The sequence below is a fragment of the Aspergillus vadensis genome (assembly GCF_003184925.1).
Source record: "Aspergillus vadensis CBS 113365 unplaced genomic scaffold BO88scaffold_44, whole genome shotgun sequence".
Lineage (NCBI taxonomy): Eukaryota > Fungi > Ascomycota > Eurotiomycetes > Eurotiales > Aspergillaceae > Aspergillus > Aspergillus vadensis.
In genome coordinates, this window is record NW_020292082.1 from 31,398 (window position 1) to 50,239 (window position 18,842).

The following is an 18,842-nucleotide window of genomic DNA, read 5'->3' on the forward strand; positions in this document are numbered from 1 at the left end:
CCCCCCCCCCCCTCTCCTTTCTAAGGATAATATTGGTTTTCTTTTCTTCTTTGTTACTAGTAGTTCCCTCTTCAATTATCTCGTATTATTTTTGCCTTTTTTCTGTTTGCTCGGTTATGATTTCTCTGAATAATTCAGTTGAGAGGTAAGAAGTATGAACTGGCTCAACCCTCCCGAACAGCCAAAATCGCGGGAACGGTGAACTATACCGGAAAGTGAGGCGTAAAATCCCGATGGGATCTCACAGTCTGTTACCAACACACAGAGGGAAGAGATGTCAGAAATTGAATATAAAAATAAATATAAAATGTGCAAAGGAACTAAATTAAAGATGGGTCAAAATAGAATATTACAAAATGGGGGCAAAATCCGAATGATCGAATTGGAAAGGGGAAACATTCACTAATAGGAGGTTTTTGCTGGGACCCGACGCCGCAGAAGTACAAGTCGTCAACGGCCAAGGCAGTTGGCGATTCCAAGGAGAACAGAGCGAAGGAACCCGGCTGGGCGGTCTACTTCCCCCGAGACGTGGGCCTGATCGAAGAAAGGCAATAAAGGGTAAAATAAGGGAAGGAAAATGGAATAAACAAGAATAATGGAGAAAATGTGATCACAGATTAGTGGCCCCCCTCCTCTTCTGCGTCATTGCCCGCAGCTTGTGACAAGGCTTATACCTCAACGCAGAAAGTAAGTAATTCAACCTGAAAGGGAGAGAGAAAGAAGGAGAAAGCCTTGTTTGCTTGGTCGACCGGCCGTAGTGGGAAATCAGAAGTGGGTAAAGTGGTGGCCAGTGCAACCCCGACTAGCAGCCGATAGACCTGATCTCCATCATGGTAGTAGATCTTAAATGGGGTAAATGTATCTCAAGCTCCGTCGAGTTTGGAAAAATGTGAGAATGGAGATTAGTGAGGTTCGGAGAAACGAGTGATATCAATGCTCCGGAAGGAAGAGGGGATGGGGGGTTCCGGCTTCGATGGGTTCCCACCAAACTGGTGATGAATGACTGAATGACTAGTATGGAGTACTGTATCTTAGTACTTCTCCAGTCAACTGTTCTGTGCTGGTTAAGATTTAGCTGGGAGTATGGTCTTCCATTCTTAGTCTATTTTGTTTTATTTTATTTTTATTATTATTTTTTTTTTAATCTTTCTTTTCCCCTGATTATCCTAACCTGATCATTTAATTATCATTGATGATCTTCTAACTGTTATGTGTCTTGTGGTAGACCACCTTGTCCTTCCTGTTCGCTGAGCAGGAGTTCCCGCCGAGAAAGTGAAGGGTTTGCTGGTCCTGTCCGGCCTGCTGGATCAGAAGCAGTGGCTTGCATAAGATGGGCCATTGGGACTGGATGCCGCTGTCAGTGACACCCACCTAAAAAGGGTAAATTCAAATCCCAGATGGGGAGAAGGAGGAGGAGAAAAAGGAAGAGGGGAAGCTGGAACTGGAACTAGCACTGGGATTGGGACGAACACCGGCCAGTAAAGAGGAAGATCGACTCTTTTCTTTTTCTTCCGTTTTTACTACCTTTCCCTTTCGCGCCTTTTCTATAATTTTATTTTCCCCTTTTCGTTTAGTCAATCATTTATTTCCTACTCCATTTCAGTTTTACTTACTTTATTCCTTTTTATTTTTCCATATCTATATATTTTTCTTATTCACACAATTTACTCTGATTTGTATTTTTCCCTTCTGATCCTTATTTCCTCCATGTTTAGTGCCAATCAGCGAGCCCGGAAGCAAGGCGAAGGGGGGAGCCACGGATCGACATGGACGCCCGCCCGCGGCGCCCATTGCCAATAGTCCGCTCGGTAGAATTGGGAGGGGAGGGAACTGAACATTCCGTCCCCAGTTTGACACGCGCTACCGAATGAGGACGGAGAATGAACAACTGTGCTGCCAGGATTTAAAGCTCATCCATCAATTGCATTGGGCGGGTAAAACCCAAAAGGTGACGGTGTGTGTATTTCTCTGTATATTCCCTTGTGTACCCATCCTACCCTCCCCCCTCTACCCTCCCCCCGTGATTCAGGATAAGACTAAGGAGAATGATATCCTGATCCTGCTAGATTGGTGAGAACGCCCAAGCCTCGGACTTTCCATAACGTTTGGTTTGATAGGGTTTATTCTTACGCTACCTAGTAAGTAGTTGTACTCCGTAGTCTTAATTCGTTTCTTTTTTGTTGGGGAGGGGGGCGGTCGTCTTCCTTCTCCCCTTTCCCCTTCTTCCAGGAAGGACATACCAAGTTCCAACAGTCTCTGTGTGTTTAGATCCCAACTGAAAATTGAAGTATGGACTGGGTTTAAGGAGAGAAAAGAACGTGGTCATCTCGGAATCTCTCCAGTGATGATGTTTCTCACCTTTGCCTGCTTTATTTTCCCCCACTTCCTCCTCTTGCAACTCTCCTCTAGTATTATTCTGCTTCCCCTCATACTGTATTTTCGGGATGCGCGTCTCATAATTGGGGGCCAATACGCACCAATAATATTGGTTTATCTGCTTTTATTCATCTGCTTACGTCGTTCTCTTCCCCTCCTGAGATCAAGGTTGGTATATACTCCGGCCAGGCGTGTGCCGGAAATCGCGCTTCAAGGCAACCCCATTCCCTTCCAGGGCCAACAGGACAACGATAAAATAGCCGCACTGCAGCCTGCACTGGAGTCTAGTCTCGGTCATCGGACGCCATGTTTCTTTTGCTAGGGCTCGAGTACGCCTGCGAGGTGCATAATTGATATCAAATCGACGTGTTGTCACTCACATGGCTGACCGTTCGCGTGCCGTGCAAGGGATGAAGAACGCTATGAAGACACGACCAATGTAATGCCTCGCGAGGCCTCTGAGGGAGCCTCCTTGGGGGGTTACAAGCTCCTCAATCGGGGTTGGACAGTAGGATTGTGCTACATATTGGGGCTTCAATGAATAGACGCCAGCTCAATAGCCCGAACCACTGGACTGAGAGCCCGCAATTCTCCGTGTGGTTTCTGCAATAGGTTATGCTGGGTCCCACCCACGCAGCGTTAATACGGAGTGGATTAACGGGTGTGTGTGTGTGTGTGCCAGTTCAGGAATGTATGTGCCACATTATGCCAGCGCCGGACTGGATGGATTCGGCCGGTCGGCTCTTGGGGCCCTGCAGACCAAACCCCGGCAAACCTATGGTTGATCATGATTCAGTTCCAACATAAGAATTGGATAAGCGTGATAAACACCGGCATTGGTGGCTGAGAAGTAGAAAGTCCGCGTTGGGATGCAAGAATGGCTCTAACCGCTCTTGCCATTAGGCTGTCACTTCAAGCATGCTAGAGCGCAGAAGCGTCGGTCTAGACTAGACTGCATGGTGGTGAGAAGCACGAACAGGGGGAGGCAGATCCCACACACAATGTCCAGCCACAATGTCGAGCTCTCATCCAACGCGTCCTTATTGTCCGGGACATGCGAATAAACCACGGTGATGCTTGCTTCCAAACAAGATGTGGCTGCAGCAACAGCGCCCTGGCCAGTGGAACGACCGTGTACCTCAATGGTTAAATCACCTGAGCGCCGGAAATTTTGCAGGGGGACCCCAGTGTCGGTGATGGGCAAAAAAGTTGAATGGCTCCCTCGGATGATCTGACCCTTGGGATGAACGGAAAGATCCACCTGGATTCGCCGAGCACAGAACACGAAACAAGGCGCGTGGGCGAAGCAAGAGGAACCACTTTTGGATGGCTTTTTCGACAACGGTTTTTCCCATGGCATATGCCATGAAGCGTTAGCAGGCCGGTGTATCACCCACAATGGGATTTTCATTTGCTTTCCTTTTTCTTTCCCTTCTCTAGTCTGGCTGCCGCCCCCTTTTTCTTCAGGTCTAATTGTTGCAATTACTCCTTTGGGTTGGCCTGGACTGACCCAGCGGGAATGTTATCTGGAGTCCTGCTTAATACCGAGTCACGATACAATTTTGGGGCCGGTCCACGGGAGCCACTTGCGGGGAATTTCTCAGGTTAACGTTTTGGGCTACCATATGACAGCACCGTCCTTAGCCCCTCCCAAGCTCCATCATGGATCAATCCGAGCTCGGAGACAAAAATTGGGACCGGAAATCATTTCAGATGAGAGATGATCCCCCCTACACCATCCTCCGTCCTCAGCAAAAAGACATAGCACAGACGCACTGAGGGAAGGCGGCTATGGCAGTTGGTTGGCAGTGATGGCACATACTTTTTAGTATGCGGAATGCCCGCAAGGGATTTGATTGTACAGCCTAACTATCCTTATCCACTGGTATTACGCGCTAGGACACACGGGCGGTTCGGTTCTGGCTGTTTCTCGCTGGAAGGGAAGCTGCCAGCACGATGGATCTGCTCATTAGGGGCCGATGACTGCCAATAGTTCAAGCGACCGCGTCCCCATCCTAAGACTCAATTGGGTAAGGGGCAAAGCCATGAAGGATGATGCACCATGCAGGCTGCAGGCTGGACGCGTACGGAGAGATAGCTTAGTCTGCCACTATAATCACGATCCCCGCGTTCCCCCGGAGAGGTAATACTGGCGAATGCTCGAGCTTTCACCTCACCCACCCGTACGAAAATACGATGGGAGAGTCTCCACGCAATGGGATTGTTCCAATTGCTAGTAGACTGAGTGTTAGTGTTTAGCTGAAAACTGCGAAGGAAGCAGAGCAGATCTGCCATTTCCCCATTGGGGCTTAGCTTGGCCAGGGCCACACCAACCCGATTGGGAAACACGCAGTGCCTGACGAGGCAACGATTGGCGCCCATTATTTGTCATCTGCTCGAGGCTCAAACAGACTATCGCTCGGACTACTGACGCCGCACCGATACTAACTCGGCTCTAATGATAGCTAGATACTTATCACGCCAGCTATCGATCTATCTATATCGGTGTTGGAGCTGAGTGGGAGTTGGTGCTGGACGTGTATCCGACTGCACTCCTCATTTGCTCAGAGAACTCGGCTGCGAATACCTTCTACTCTCGGGTCACCCACTTCGATGTGACCGCCTGACTCATGGCGGATCATCTTAAGACATCAACGGGCGGAATACACACTAAACCAGAGACTAGAGCGGAGAAGGAAAGCCGAGAAGCTCAGACACGGAAAAGCTAATCCAAAAATCACCGGTGTTGACCATCGCTTCATATGGCGATCAGTCTGGTTGCACATCCGACCTCACACAACAACTGCTAGTACGTGTCCGGGCTACACAAGGATATGAGTTAATTTTCCGAGAAGGGTCTTCCCGAGAGGGCCCTAGCCATGCTTGGTTTGCGCAGAGCGACACGAGGGGCAATGATCACAGCAGACGCCTAGAGTTGTCTCTGCAACGCCTCGGATATAACTGCTTCTTGCCAACCCAACCCCGAGTCATGGGACATTGTGATACCTATCTTCTCTGTTCCGTTCCTTTGGATTGGGCTACATTGTACATGCCTTGGAATTGATTCGATCTCCGTCTAGGCGCGCGGGTATGGGTAACAGCACAGCAGTGTTGCGTGATAATTCTATCCGAATATCCGTATCGCTGTGAAGAGTTCTCAGATCACGGCGATCACTTTTTCTGCGCTTCACGCAGCTTGCGTGTGGCATAATCTACGACCCATTCAAGATTTTGGAGAAAAGGTAAGGGGGGAATTGCCACATTGCCAACGATAACAACGTACATAAACAACTGACGCAAGATCTAGTCGAGCCAGACTATTCGATCCGCCATTCGATGGACATTCGCTCTTCACCGAGGTATTTGGCGTCGGGAGTGCGTACTCCGTACGTGTTGACGGCGCTTTGAGCGGACCGAGTGAAAGGGCCACCGTAACGCGGATCGCAGCGACACGACTTCGGAATGACCGTGTACTTCTCTTAGTCCCGGCTTACGATGCTTCGGAGAAAAGAACCAATCAGTCTAACCTCGTTGCTGGCACGGTGGGTTGCGTGATCTCGAGCATGCCAACGGGTTAAGTCCTCCCAACGATATCGACGTGGCGAGTATAGACGCATCATGGCGGCTGTACATGGTATCTCATGCGCTCAGTGTGGCTGCTGTGGAACGTGCTGTCGCTACGCGCCCCGTGACAGCCCCGGTGAGGGCAAATTAGTGCTGCGTATGAAGTACGCCAGCTTGGAGCGGCATCTCACTATCGAAGACTGCGAGCTGGACGGACGTGATTGTCTGCGCGAGTCAGCAGTTGCGTAGGAAAACTTTGACTATCTTGACGGAGCGATACACGGTGACCGCGTTGACTTCAGCCTTGGCAGTGGCACTTATCCAGTCTACCGGGAGGCCAGAATTTGCGAGCGACATGGCTGCATGACGGACGTTGAGCCGGGCAGCCTGTGCTGCATTACGGAGTGACCAGTCATCTGCATGGGGCGTTGATGTTGAGCACATCCGATAATGGTAATTCAGCAGAGTGTCGGTGAGGATATGACGAGTATTGTTGTGAGTTACCTAAACTGACTTCAAAGTGTCTGCTCCTTTGAGTTTGGGCATTCCGCTTCCTAAACGCTAATCCAGCTTTTTCTCCTTTGGGTCAGTCAAAGCGATCCCTTATCGGAACGGTCCGTGAAGAGCGCCATTGCTCGCTCCACCAGCGATGGAAGGGGCAGTCAATTATTGACAACGGAGGTAAATCCTTCCATGTCTGCATATCAGACGGCACTTGAAAGCTTCCTATCTCCCTGGCCCGTGCCCTGCTACGGGGTGAATACTCCGTCTGAAGCAGGGTAGATCATCAACAGATGGCCAGTGATTATGGCTGTTCTGTAGCGGCCTGATATGAGGCTTAGACATGAGCCCATTGTAATTGCAACTGATCTGCACTGAGACTGCTGAAGTCTTAGCTGTGTATCTGCCAACTTATGTATTCTGTCAGCAGATATGTCAATCGATAGAGATCATCATACTTGGACTCACTATCATTCTGCCAAGACAATTGAGTCTATCTATCACACCAGTCTGTTTCGCTAAGGCCACTGACTGAAGTATAACAGTGCTGTTTGTCTCTGTTGATTCAACGCACTGACAGAGCCCAGTTGTGAGCTGTACTAATAGAAACAGAGCCCATTTTGATATACTCCCCAGTAGTATTATGCCAGAGGTGCTCAATCAGCCCGATATAGTTGATCATCGAAAGCTTTCTATAGACTACTTCAATTCCAGTTGTCGGGCGCAAACCAATAATCATCAGATACGGTTTTGTTCTACGTGGGAAAGGTCGATTAAATACCTGCTGACACTCTACCAGCGTAGCTAAGCCACATATTTGTCTCTGTTGGTTGCGGGTTCTACAGACATTCCCTTTGGTTTATGCTTTAGTTACTGTTCGTGATATATATGATACTGGGTAGGTCTCAGGGCTTGATTAGTATCACTCGACCAGCCTATCAACTACACTTAGACTTATTAATAAGAAGTATGAGGGATTGGCTGGGTAGTTATCGATTCCATTGGTCTAGTGAATATGAATGTATACCTTTGTCTATCTACTGTTTACTAAGTTGATTGAATTATGTTATAGGCATACTATAAAAAAATCATGGAGATGCCATTATTATACCCTAATACTCAATGTATATCAACCACACCACTATACACACCAACTATACCCTTATCCCTAATACACTCCACAATCAACATCAACATAGTAACCACCACCCCCTACACCCAACTACCACCACATACTAGATACTACGTAGGAACAACCCTAATCTCCCCCTCCCCCCTCCCGACCCTCCAAAAATTACTCCACCTCACCACCTCCTCAACACACCCCTCAACCACCCACCCCCACTTCCTCAAAAACCCCGGCGTCACCTCCCAACTCTCCTTACAATGCGGCTCGCCCCAGACAATCCACCCATTCCTAGCATTTCCCGAAACCTCACCATCATCATCGCCATCATCAACCTCAATCACCACCCTTCCCCCAATCCTCCCATTAACATCATCCCCATCCCCCGCATTCGAACCACCATCAAACAACTCCCACCCCTCCATAACATACCCCCCCACCAAATCCCTCACAAACTCCCCATGGTCAAAGCACATTTCCCACCGAATGAGGTTCTCGCGCATACGCGGCCACGGCAGGAGATCTATCCACGAGTAGTGGGTGAGGGTTCGTTGAGAGGGTGTGGGGAAGAGGGTTGCGGGAATAGGTGAGGGACAGGTGTTGGGGATGGTGGTGGCGTAGATGGGGAAGATGAGGCCTTCGTGGATGAGGTGGATGGATGAGTTGGGGGTTGGGCCGGGCAGGAGGGCTGTGGAGTGATTGTAGAGGAGGGTTTTGTTGGTGTAGAGGGCGCGGAAGACGTTGTGGGTTATTAGGTGGAGGAGGTGGTCGGGGGGGATACTTGGTGATGAGGAGGTGGGTATGGAGGGTTCAGTGGTTGTTTGTGATTGTGTTTGGGGTAGGGTGGGTGAGTGGTGTTTGGTTAGTGAAGTTGATGATGTCTCGTGTTCTGAGACTCGCCAGCGGTGGACGCTGTATGGACGGGTAGGTTGGTCCTTGTGTTGCTGGTGGTTATTCTTGAGGCGAAGACCTGAAGGGGATGGTTAGTTTGATGTATGTATTTGTTTGAGGGATACTCACGACGTGCTCGCTGGTTTACTCGGTTCTGGAGCTTCTTGCGCTGCCGTTTCTCGTCTGCGGGTGTGGATGACGGCATCGTCGAGATAGGTAAATTTGTCAGCTGGTGAGGGATTAACAATATCCAAGAAGTCTGTAGACTCTCCTGTGTCTCTTATCTTCGTATATATCACGAAGAGACTAGATCCAAAGAGGCAAAAACGGTCAGCCATGAAGTCAAAGGAAGATGAAGCCAGATGATGACCCCGTCGAGCTAACCCGAATAGGAAATAATGTCAGCCATTACTTCTGCCTTGATTGTTGTAGATTTCTCTTTCTGCATCATTGTCAACCTGCAGAAAACAATATAAATATGCCTGCTATGTCTACTCAGAATGCAGTCTCTTCATCAAACATTCAATGCACTCACCTCTTCTCATATCATCCAAAATGTCTTACTCTGCCGTCCACGCCACCCCCAAGGGCCCGGGTGATGCCCGACCCACAGCCCTCCAAATCGTCCAAGACAACAACATGCAAGATCAACTTAAAGGCAAAGTCGCCGTCGTGACGGGCGTCTCCTCCGGCCTAGGAGTCGAGACTGTCCGCGCCCTCGCCGCCACCGGCGCAATGCTGTACCTGACAGCCCGGGACCTGAGCAAAGCGCGCACAGCCCTAGGCGACATCTTCCAGCCAGACACTATGGAGCTGGTGCAGATGGATCAAGCCTCGCTATCTAGTGTGCGACAGGCCGCACAGCTCATCCTGTCCAAGACAAACAAAGTGAACATCCTCATCGGCAACGCGGGGGTCATGGCTGTGCCGGACCTCCAGCTCACAGAGGACGGATACGAAATGCAGTTCGCGACAAACCACCTCGCCCACTTCCTGCTGTTCAATCTGCTCAAGCCGGCCCTGCTGGCGGGGAGCACTCCCGAGTTTCACTCACGGGTAGTTCTGGTCTCGAGCTCAGGACATCGCGTGCATGGCATCAATGAAGCGGATAATTATCATTTCCAGAAGGGTGGATATGAGCCGTGGGTTGCGTATGGACAGTCCAAGACGGCGAATATCTATACGGCGAGTGAGATTGAGCGGCGGTATGGGGGACAGGGGTTACATGGGTTGAGTTTGCATCCTGGGATTATTGCTACTGGGTTGGGGAGGTTTCTTTCGGAGGAGCAGATTCAGGCGTTGTTGACTGATGAGACGGTGGGTAGGGTTGCGAAGAGTACGGAGCAGGGTGCGGCTACTACGCTGTGGGCTGCTGTGGGGAGGGAGTGGGAGGGTAAAGGAGGGAAGTATCTGGCTGATTGTGCGGAGGCAGAGGATGGAGAGTATGATGGGCATGTTGGAAGGTCGATTGTGAGTTATACGTATTGGCCGGAGGGAGAGGAGCGGTTGTGGAGAGATTCGTTGGAGATGGTGGGATTGCATGAGTAGGTGTGTTGATCTTTGCAGTTATTGTGCAGTTATTTCAGGTTGTTTTACTCAATAGTTGATATTACAGTCAATTAATCACTCCACTTTTTATTTTTCACACTTATGATCGAGTATCTATACGAGATGATATAGCGATCATCTGACAGTCTCCCGACCCTAATCAAGAAACGGCCCCCAAACACAGTCAGCTCACCTTATTCCTCTAATCAATTTAGCCACACGCTAATCATCCTTCAACCACTCATCAGGCTACAGCCTCATCGTGTCAGACTCAGCGAATGTATAAAGCTGTCTATTCCCTGCTTTTTTCTTTTCCCCTCATGCATCCTAACTACACCTACTCTACACTCACACCACTAATAATCTCACCATGACGAACATGAAGCCCATTACCGTCTGGATAACCCGTACGCTCAATCCACTTATATTATCTTCTACCCTCATATACTAACAATATTCTTCTCTAACAATGTATAGCTTCCGGTCCCAACCCATGGAAGGTCAGTCCCCCACACCACTCACACATACCAGTGCCTAACTAATCAATAACCTACCAGGTCATCCTCATCCTCGAAGAACTCAATATCCCCTACAAAATCAACTCTTTCGGCTTTGAAGACGTCAAGAAACCCCCCTTCATTAACATCAACCCCAATGGCCGTGTACCGAGTATGTTCATCCATCGTCCCCTCACTTCTTACCCCACACTCTGTCCCCCTCACGGCAGCCACCAAATACCACAACACCACAATATAGTAAATATAACTAACCAAAAGCCCTATGAAAATACAGCAATCCAAGACCCCAACACCCCCTCCCCCACTAAATCTAATCACCCCTTCACCCTCTGGGAATCCGGCGCCATAATCCAATACCTAATCGACCGCTACGACCCCACCCACAAACTCTCCTTTCCACCAAGCAGTATCCCCGAGAAACATCTCCTAAACCAATACCTCCAGTTCCAAATGAGTGGGCAGGGACCGTATTATGGACAATGTGGATGGTACATTCCCCCCTCCCCCCCTCTTTCCCTATAATCACCATCCCGTCTCCCAATTATAAATGTGTTGTTGAATGCGTATAGGTTCTCCACCCTCTCCCCCGACAATCTTCCCACCGCAATAACTCGCTACCAGAGGGAAGTACACAGTATCCTATCAGTGCTCAACACCATCCTGAAGGGAAAAAGCTGGCTAGTTGGTGAGAAATGCACGTATGCGGACTTGGCTTTCCTGCCGTGGAATTATCAGTTGGGGATGCTGATTCGGTCCGATGATAATCATGATATTCTGGGCCTGTATCCGTGGGTCAAGGCGTGGCAGGAGCGGATGGAGGTGAGGGAGTCGTGGAAGCGGACGATGGTGTTGAGGGAGAAGTTGATGCGGGAGCAGGGGTTGGGGGTTAATGGGATGCCGGTGGGGGTGAGGGATATTGGGGAGTATGAGGTGGTTATGAGGAGGAGGAAAGAAGAGGGGGAGAGAGTGGATGAGAGGGTGGATGAGGAGGAGGGGGTGTTGGGGTGTGTTGGTATTGGGGGTCAGAGTATCAGGGGTTGTCAGGAACAAGGGAAAAAGGGAGAGAGAGAAGAAGAGGATGAGGGGAGGTGGGATGAGCAGACAGGGGTGATGGGGTGTATTGGCGTTGGGAGTGTGGGAAAGTATCGGGAGAAAGGTGCGAAACAGGAAGCGAAAGAGGAAGAGGAAGACGACAGATGGGATGAAGACGTGGGAGTGCCAGGATGCTTTGGGGTGGGGAACCCAGAAGTATATCGGACGCAACTATCACGAGCCGAGGGAAAGAAAGACGAAAGATGGGATGAGGAGACCGGAGTGCTTGGGTGTACTAAAATCAGTGTCTAAGTCTACATCACATCATGCCAGTATATTCAGACTCCTGGTATAATTATCACTTTTATCTAACATGGTATCTACATATGCAAAACCTAGCACACAACCCACAAGCCTCAAGTCACCTACTTCTTCCTCGACGGCCGAGCATTCTTCTCGCGTCTCTTCTGCTTCAAATTCCGAGCCAAGCGAATATCATCCGTATTCTTCAGCTCACTCTTACCACCCGCCGCGGCCCCTCCAAACTTGCCCAACTGGCGCTCCTTCGCTGCCTCGTTCTTCTTCTTCATCTTATCATAGTCTCCACGGAGCGGATCAGCCCGCTTCGGCGCCTGCTCCTTGTTATGCTTGAAGCGTCTACCACCGCGGTAATGGTTAAGATCCGCCCCGAGACCCGGTGTCTCGGCCTCACCCACACGCGGCAGACGAGTGAGTCGCTTGCCCTTCTTCCACGCGTCGAAGCGTCCACTGCGGAAGCTGGCAGCGATCTTGGCACCACTCTCACCACGCACCAGACGGGTACCCTTCGATCCGTCCTCGTCGTTCTGTCGCGACACGTACTTCTTGTGACGCTTGTCCCAGCGCATCATAGTGCGAGGCTCGCCGAACCCGCGGCTGCCTTCGTCGCCGAGCAGATCCATGGCTGCGTCGCGGGATGCCTGTGCGAAGTTGGCGTTGGTGCCGGAGTGCACGCCGTACGCGCGGTCTTCGGCCATGTTGGTGTTGTTGGGGGTGTAGGACATGAAGTATTCGGGGTTCTGGAAGGAGGTAGCGCTGGCTTCTTTCTTGGCCTTTTTGTTGCTGGACTGGTTGTAGGAGGAGAAGGTGACTTCGAGGTCGGATTCCGATGCGAGTGACATGTTGTCGGCTGGTCCTTCGCCGGCTTCGTCTTCGTCGGAGAAGGCGCCGTCAGCGTCTTCCGCGCTGGCGTCTGCGGACTTGGTAGGCACGTCGTCGTCGTCGTTGTCGAATTCCGATTTCGCTTCTTGGGCGCGCTTCTTCTTCGAGTCGAGGGTGGTTCGGACACGCTTGATTGTGTGGAGCGCCTCCTCGTTCTCGGGTTTGCCGCTGCGGCGGTTGTTCACTTCGAAAATGGTCTCGTTGGGCCGGTAGCCTCCAATACGAGCCAGCATCTTCTCGCGCTCGGCTTCGAGTTGACTGGTCTCGTCGTTAAACAGAGGATGCAGGGCGGTCCAATTGTCGGATGAGACAACCTCTTTCGAGCGTTTGGCACTTTCCAGAGACGCCGCGTTACGCGTACGCAAGTAGAGCTTTTCACCCTTGCTGGCAACGGAACGCTGCGCAGCAATGTCCACCGTATCATCCAAGACCTTTGTCACCCACTCACAGCTCTGAGACAGGCCGTCGCGGGGAAATCCTCCCACAACCACATCCTCGGCGAGATTGACACTTTCGCCATGCTCCCGACCGAGGACCAGTCGCCGGCCAAGGAACAGCTGCAGATCGAGAAGGTAGGGGGCATCAGAGTCGCGGACCAGACTGTAACTCCAACCGGTGCGGCCAGCACGCGCGGTACGACCGACACGGTGGACGAAGATCTTGGCTTGCGAGGGAAAGTCGTAGTTGATGACGTTGGCCAGAATGGGAATATCGATACCTCTGGCTGCAACGTCAGTGACGACCAGGATGTTGGAAATGCCGGTACGGAAGTTGTGCACTTGGATTTTACGGGCCGTCTGGTCGAGGGAACCGTAGGCGTAGGAAGTCGCAAATCCGGCTTCTTTCAGCAGAGAATACAGGTAGTCAACGTGGTGCTTGGTCGCGGCGAAAATAATCGTCGAGTGCTTCGTGGGCGACTCTTTGAAGTTGATTCCTTTGTCGTCCGATCGCTTCCGCTTCTTCGAAAACTTCCCGCCCTTTCCACTGGCGTTCTCTTCCTTCATGCGCTGCGCGGCCTCCGTCGGGCCCGTGGGCATCTTAATCACATTGTGGAGGATATACATCAGCGCACCCTCCTTATCACTGGACTTGACCGAGAAGAACGCATTCTGCAAATCAGGCGAGATTTTGCTCTCAGTATCCAAACGAACAAGCGTAGGCTCCTGCAGACCAGCGCGCGCGAACTCCACCAGGGACTTGGGCAAGGTAGCCGAGAAGAGCAGGGTCTGACGAGTAGACGGCAAGCCGTGAAGAATCTCAGTCAACTGAGCAGCGAAACCCATTTCGAACAGGCGATCGGCCTCATCGAACACAACGTAGCGAATACTCGACAGATCGAGGTTCATTTCGACCTTCAAGTGCAGAAAACGACCGGGCGTCGCAATCACGATATCGGGGTTACCAGCCATCATCGAGAACTGTTCCTCCAAACTATCACCACCAACCAACAACACCGACTTGAGATCTGTGCCCTTCCCCAGCTCCTTCACAACCTTCAACGTCTGCAGCGCCAACTCACGCGACGGCGACAGAATCAACCCACGAGCTCCCACCTGGGTACTGTGGCTCTTCAACTTCTGAATCATGGGAATGACAAACGCAGCGGTCTTTCCCGAACCCGTGCGCGCCATACCCACGACATCCTGATCTTCCATGATAACCGGGATCGTCTTGCGCTGAATAGGCGTGGGCACCGAGAATCCCTTCCTCGTAATGGCCTTCAACAAGTTCGCATTTAATCCCATAGCCTGGAAACCACCACCCTTCTTCACCGTGCGACCCTTCAAATTCGACGCCTTCCGGTTCGCCGACGCCTGCGTCTCCGCGATAAACGCCTCGTCGTCTTCATCGTCGTCGTCATCGCCGCCGCCGCCGTTCAGAAAATCGAGCTGCTCGGGGGCCGCCGCCTTCGGTTGGCGCTTTGGCTGCTTCGCGGGGGCCTCGTTGTCGGAGTCGCTGTCGTTTTGAAACAGCGCATTGGTAATATCGAATTCATTCTCCGACATAGCCGGAGAAGCGGCTCGACCAGGCATTTTGAAGTAGTGGTCCGGTCAGCCTGGATGGAGTATTGAAACCTATCGTGTGTATGCACTACTTATCGGCGAGACTTTTTTTGAGAATTCCGCCGGGCGGTGAGGATTGTCGCATCAACGTTGTGCCGGAGCAAACAGATCAATAGAGGCAAACAGGGCAAACACTTGTCTCTCCCCGCGACGCGTCGGACACGTCCCGATGCGGTAAAATGCATTGCGTCCTGTGAATCAATCTTCACTTGATATACCCAGCTCTCTATTCACTTACCATATCAGAAGCACACATAGACACCATGGGTGAGTACATTGTACCTACACTATATCCCTCCTCACTATGCTATACTACTTTCCCTTACACCCACCCTCCGCACCATCCGCCCCTCACGCGTTCACATATCCCAACTGACCACCCCCTCCAGACGGCGGCTACAACAATTACAGCAGCACCTACAGCGGCGGCGGCGGTGGCGGCGGCGGCGGCTTCATGCCTGGCGAGATGAGCAACAGCCCAGCCGGAGGAAAGGTACATTGCCCCCTCCCCCAAGTACCTCTTCCATGCCATCCCATACTAATATCAAATAAAAAAATCCAGTCCGACTACACCAACCAAACCCTCCGCCCCATAACCATCAAACAAGCACTCGACGCAATCCAACCATACCCCGAAGCGCCCTACCAAATCGACTCAGCCGAAGTCTCCAGCATCTGCTTCATCGGACAAGTGCGCAACATCAGCTCCCAAAGCACAAACGTCACATACAAGATCGACGACGGCACAGGCGAGATCGAAGCGAAGCAATGGATCGACTCCATGACAGCCGACACTATGGATACGGACGACGCAGCCAATCCCAAAGCTGCCCGCGGAAGGGACGGGAAAGTTGAGTTGAATGGCTACGCCAAGGTGTTTGGGAAGTTGAAGTCGTTTGGGAATAAGCGGTTTGTGGGTGCGCATTGCGTGCGGCCGGTTCAGAATCTTGATGAGGTGCATTGTCATCTTCTTGAGGCGAGTGCTGTGCATTTGTTCTTTACGAGGGGGGCGCCGGGTGCTGGTGCTGCTGGTGGCAATGCTGCTGGGGGTGTGAAGGGAGGGGATGCGGCGATGGGAGGTACGGGAGATGAGTATGGGGCTGAGGCTGGCGGTGTAGGGAAGAATCTGCCTCCGATGAGTCCTGTCGCGAAGAGAGTGTATCAATTGTTGAGGACGGAGCCGCAGAGTAATGAGGGGTTGCATGCGCAGTTGATCGCGGCGAAGCTGAGTTTGCCCATGCCGGATGTGGCCAGGGCTGGGGATGAGTTGCTCACTGCGGGTGTGATCTTCTCGACGGTGGATGAGCAGACGTGGGCGATTTTGGAGTTTTAAGTTAATGGTTTTCTTGTGTGGGTGGGTGAAAATAATTTGATGTGATTATGGCATTTATTATTGCATGATTTAAGGATTGTTATTACTTTACGTAGGGTTATTATGGCATCATCTCGTACATTCAACTCCACTACTTCATATCATAATACATCACATCATCATCACATACTGGTATGTATATATCAAGTCATCGCATTGCGCCGCAATGCATCCTCCACCGAGCGATGCCAATTCGTTTGCGTCAAGAAGAATGCCTCAATGACTGAGACCAACAACAAGGCCAACGCAACGCCAGACCACAATCCAAACAAGCCCCAATTCAAGCCGAACGTCGTGCCGAAACTAATCGGCATGGCAATGGCATAGTAGCAGAACAGCTGGACGTAGCCGCCGATTTCCTGGCGACCAATACCGCGCAGAATACCATTGCAGTTGGCCGCCAACGCATCGAACAACTGGAACGCTGCGCACAGAGGCAGGACCTGGGCGACGAGCTCAATTACCTCCTCGTCCGAGGTGAACAGGTAGGGGATGTAGTAGCGCAGGGAAGAGAGGAGGAGCATGTTCAGCAAACCGACGATGACGGCACCAAACATAGATACCTTGGCGGATAGCTTGGCGGCATCGACGAGCGTCGCCCCGATGAGGTTGGCGACACGGGTGCTACCGGAAATGGAGACGGGGAAGGGGATTTGGAAGGTGATGCTGGAGATGGTGGACAGAATGGACTGGGCGGCTAATGGGGTGGTGCCGAGATACGAAGACGCCAAGGTCAGGACTTCAAAGGCAAGACATTCGGCTTCGACCATGAGCAGCCCGGGAAGGGCGAGCTTGATCATGGGGCCCCAATTGCGTAGGGCGCGGGTGGTGACACCGTTCCAGCATTCGGAGCCGTCGATGAAGTACACGTACAGGAAGAGGAAGAGAGGCATCAGGTTGTCTGTGATGGCTACCGCGATGGGAGCTCCGATAAAGCCCCAGCCGAACTGCCACACGAATACGTAGTTCATCACTGCATTCAATGGGGCACAGATGAGAAGCACATAAAGCGATGCAGAGAAGAGTCCCTGCGCCTGCACGAACCGCTTGCCACTCTCGAAGCAAGCGTACCCTGGAGCACCCAGCGCAACCACCTTCAGGTACAAGCCGGCCAGCATGGCGACCTCTTTCTCGGGCACGATCCGGATGAGAATCCGGTCGGCGAAGAACCATAGCACGATAATAGGGATGGAGATGGCCCAGAGGAAGAAGACCATCTTTTGCATCTGCAGACCTACCAGCTTCTTCCTGCCGGAGCCATACGCCTGCGCACACAGGGTATCCAAACTCGTCGCCAGACCTTGATAAACTGCACACAGTCAATCAGTATCAAAATGAAGACAAATCCAGGGAACTGAACATACCAGCATAACCCGTAATACTCGCACTCATACTAGCCAAACTGACAGCCCCAAGCTCCTTCTTTCCCAAATGGCCGAGCGTAAAGATACTCGCGACAGTCAACGAATACTGCAACAAAAAGGTAACCACCAACGGCGCAGCATTCTTCCCAATGACCTGAGCTTCCCGTTTCCACGTCGTTTGAATCAACCCAGCAGTAACCGCCTCCTCCCACTTCCGATCAATCTCATCCTGATCTTCCACCGTCTCATACTGCGATCCGCGACGCTGCCCACCCAATAACGCAGCCGTCTCCGTCGCTTCCACGGGCTCTCCCCGTCTCATGCGCGCACCCTTCTGCACACCCGGCTCAATGCAACGATTATCAGTGAGCAGAGTCCGCTCATCCTCAATTGCCCGTTCCCGTTCCCGCCGCGTTAGCCCTTCGCTATCCGGTCGATGCGGCACAACCGTGGCATGCGAGACGGTCGTGAAGAACCCGGGCCGCTGGTACGACCCGGCCAGCGAATGGGGATTCGTGCCGGGTTGGCTGTTAATGGCGCGGATGGTGGAGGTCTCGGAGGCTTCGTCGTCAGTGGTGAGCATGGACCCTTCATCGTCGGCGTAGTCTTCAATGTCTCGGGCAATTGCGGTGCGGGCGAGCGGCGAGCTGGATCTATACCGGCTGTGAAACTGCTCGTCTGTGATCCCGCGTATGCTGTTCCGGCGGGCCATGGTGCGGAAATGGGTTCCACGGGGGAAGGAAGGTTGGTTGGTCTGCTGCTGGTGTGTATCACTGCAGTTGCAGGCATCCGTGCAATTGCACGGGAAGGACAGGGGGTGTGTATGTTGTGTGAGAGGGATTGGATCCGCAGGAATTGGGAAACAGCAGGAATTAATAGCAGGATTTAGTTAGACAGCAGGGAGAGAGAGGTTTTGTATGGGAGATGCGCAGGGATCCGGTAATCGCATTACGCAAGGAAGAAAAGCGCAGATTTTGCCGCTCAGGCCATGATGATCCACTCACAGTCTGGAGTTTCTACCAATTGAGTGAGTGAGTCATGGGATGGTGTACTACTTCTCCAAGTTTTAACCGGATTGGGATAGCGCTAGTATGGATGATAGCGATAAAAAATACGAAGTATAAGTTAGTATATAGCTATGTCTCTACGTACCACTCAGATGATAATATCCCGGTAGAAGAAAAGAAGTAAGTAGGAATGAACAAGAATTGCATTGTTAGACCCCGCAATTGAACGGACCCCACGGTGGATGAAAGATGCCAGGAATGCAGTACGTACCAGTATTAG

At 51.6% G+C, this 18,842-nt stretch overlaps 6 protein-coding genes across 6 annotated transcripts; 2 read left to right on the forward strand and 4 right to left on the reverse strand.

The window, feature by feature from the left end:
* Positions 1-3,233: 3,233 nt before the first annotated feature.
* BO88DRAFT_222702 (uncharacterized protein) lies at positions 3,234-4,071 on the reverse strand. Its single transcript, XM_025702015.1, has one exon. It carries the CDS (start codon positions 3,785-3,787, stop codon positions 3,284-3,286), a length of 504 nt encoding a protein of 167 aa, XP_025557045.1. The 5' UTR covers positions 3,788-4,071; the 3' UTR covers positions 3,234-3,283.
* A 3,612-nt stretch (positions 4,072-7,683) lies between these two features.
* Positions 7,684-8,779, reverse strand: BO88DRAFT_439539 (uncharacterized protein; the record flags this gene model as incomplete). The annotated part of the gene is made up of 2 exons (XM_025709721.1): positions 8,588-8,779; positions 7,684-8,537 (listed from the first exon to the last, which is right to left on the reverse strand). The coding sequence occupies exons 1-2, from the start codon at positions 8,661-8,663 to the stop codon at positions 7,684-7,686; spliced, it is 930 nt and encodes a 309-aa protein (XP_025557046.1). The 5' UTR covers positions 8,664-8,779.
* A 234-nt stretch (positions 8,780-9,013) lies between these two features.
* Positions 9,014-11,868, forward strand: BO88DRAFT_430597 (short-chain dehydrogenase/reductase; the record flags this gene model as incomplete). Its single annotated transcript, XM_025709266.1, has 4 exons — positions 9,014-9,988; positions 10,564-10,675; positions 10,799-11,012; positions 11,094-11,868. 4 exons carry the CDS (start codon positions 9,014-9,016, stop codon positions 11,866-11,868), a joined length of 2,076 nt encoding a protein of 691 aa, XP_025557047.1.
* A 56-nt stretch (positions 11,869-11,924) lies between these two features.
* On the reverse strand, positions 11,925-14,838 carry BO88DRAFT_222763 (ATP-dependent RNA helicase DBP10). The gene has a single exon (XM_025702016.1). The coding sequence runs from the start codon at positions 14,787-14,789 to the stop codon at positions 11,982-11,984; it is 2,808 nt and encodes a 935-aa protein (XP_025557048.1). The 5' UTR covers positions 14,790-14,838; the 3' UTR covers positions 11,925-11,981.
* Positions 14,839-15,022: 184 nt separating this feature from the next.
* Positions 15,023-16,271, forward strand: BO88DRAFT_399522 (putative replication factor-a protein). Its single transcript, XM_025705372.1, has 3 exons — positions 15,023-15,086; positions 15,209-15,312; positions 15,382-16,271. Exons 1-3 carry the CDS (start codon positions 15,083-15,085, stop codon positions 16,150-16,152), a joined length of 879 nt encoding a protein of 292 aa, XP_025557049.1. The 5' UTR covers positions 15,023-15,082; the 3' UTR covers positions 16,153-16,271.
* BO88DRAFT_399526 (MATE family efflux transporter) lies at positions 16,256-18,494 on the reverse strand. The gene is made up of 2 exons (XM_025705373.1): positions 17,556-18,494; positions 16,256-17,500 (listed from the first exon to the last, which is right to left on the reverse strand). The coding sequence occupies exons 1-2, from the start codon at positions 18,265-18,267 to the stop codon at positions 16,335-16,337; spliced, it is 1,878 nt and encodes a 625-aa protein (XP_025557050.1). The 5' UTR covers positions 18,268-18,494; the 3' UTR covers positions 16,256-16,334.
* Positions 18,495-18,842: the final 348 nt, after the last annotated feature.

Excerpts from the sequence above, each read along its gene's own strand:
- BO88DRAFT_399526 (XM_025705373.1), bottom strand. The coding sequence starts at position 18,267 with ATGGCCCGCCGGAACAGCATACGCGGGATCACAGACGAGCAGTTTCAC. Across the intron at positions 17,501-17,555 it reads GAGTATTACGGGTTATGCTG|TTTATCAAGGTCTGGCGACG; the intron begins GTATGTTCAGTT and ends GACTGTGTGCAG.
- BO88DRAFT_222702 (XM_025702015.1), bottom strand. The coding sequence starts at position 3,787 with ATGAAAATCCCATTGTGGGTGATACACCGGCCTGCTAACGCTTCATGG.
- BO88DRAFT_222763 (XM_025702016.1), bottom strand. The coding sequence starts at position 14,789 with ATGCCTGGTCGAGCCGCTTCTCCGGCTATGTCGGAGAATGAATTCGAT.
- BO88DRAFT_399522 (XM_025705372.1), top strand. Across the intron at positions 15,313-15,381 it reads ACAGCCCAGCCGGAGGAAAG|TCCGACTACACCAACCAAAC; the intron begins GTACATTGCCCC and ends AAAAAAATCCAG.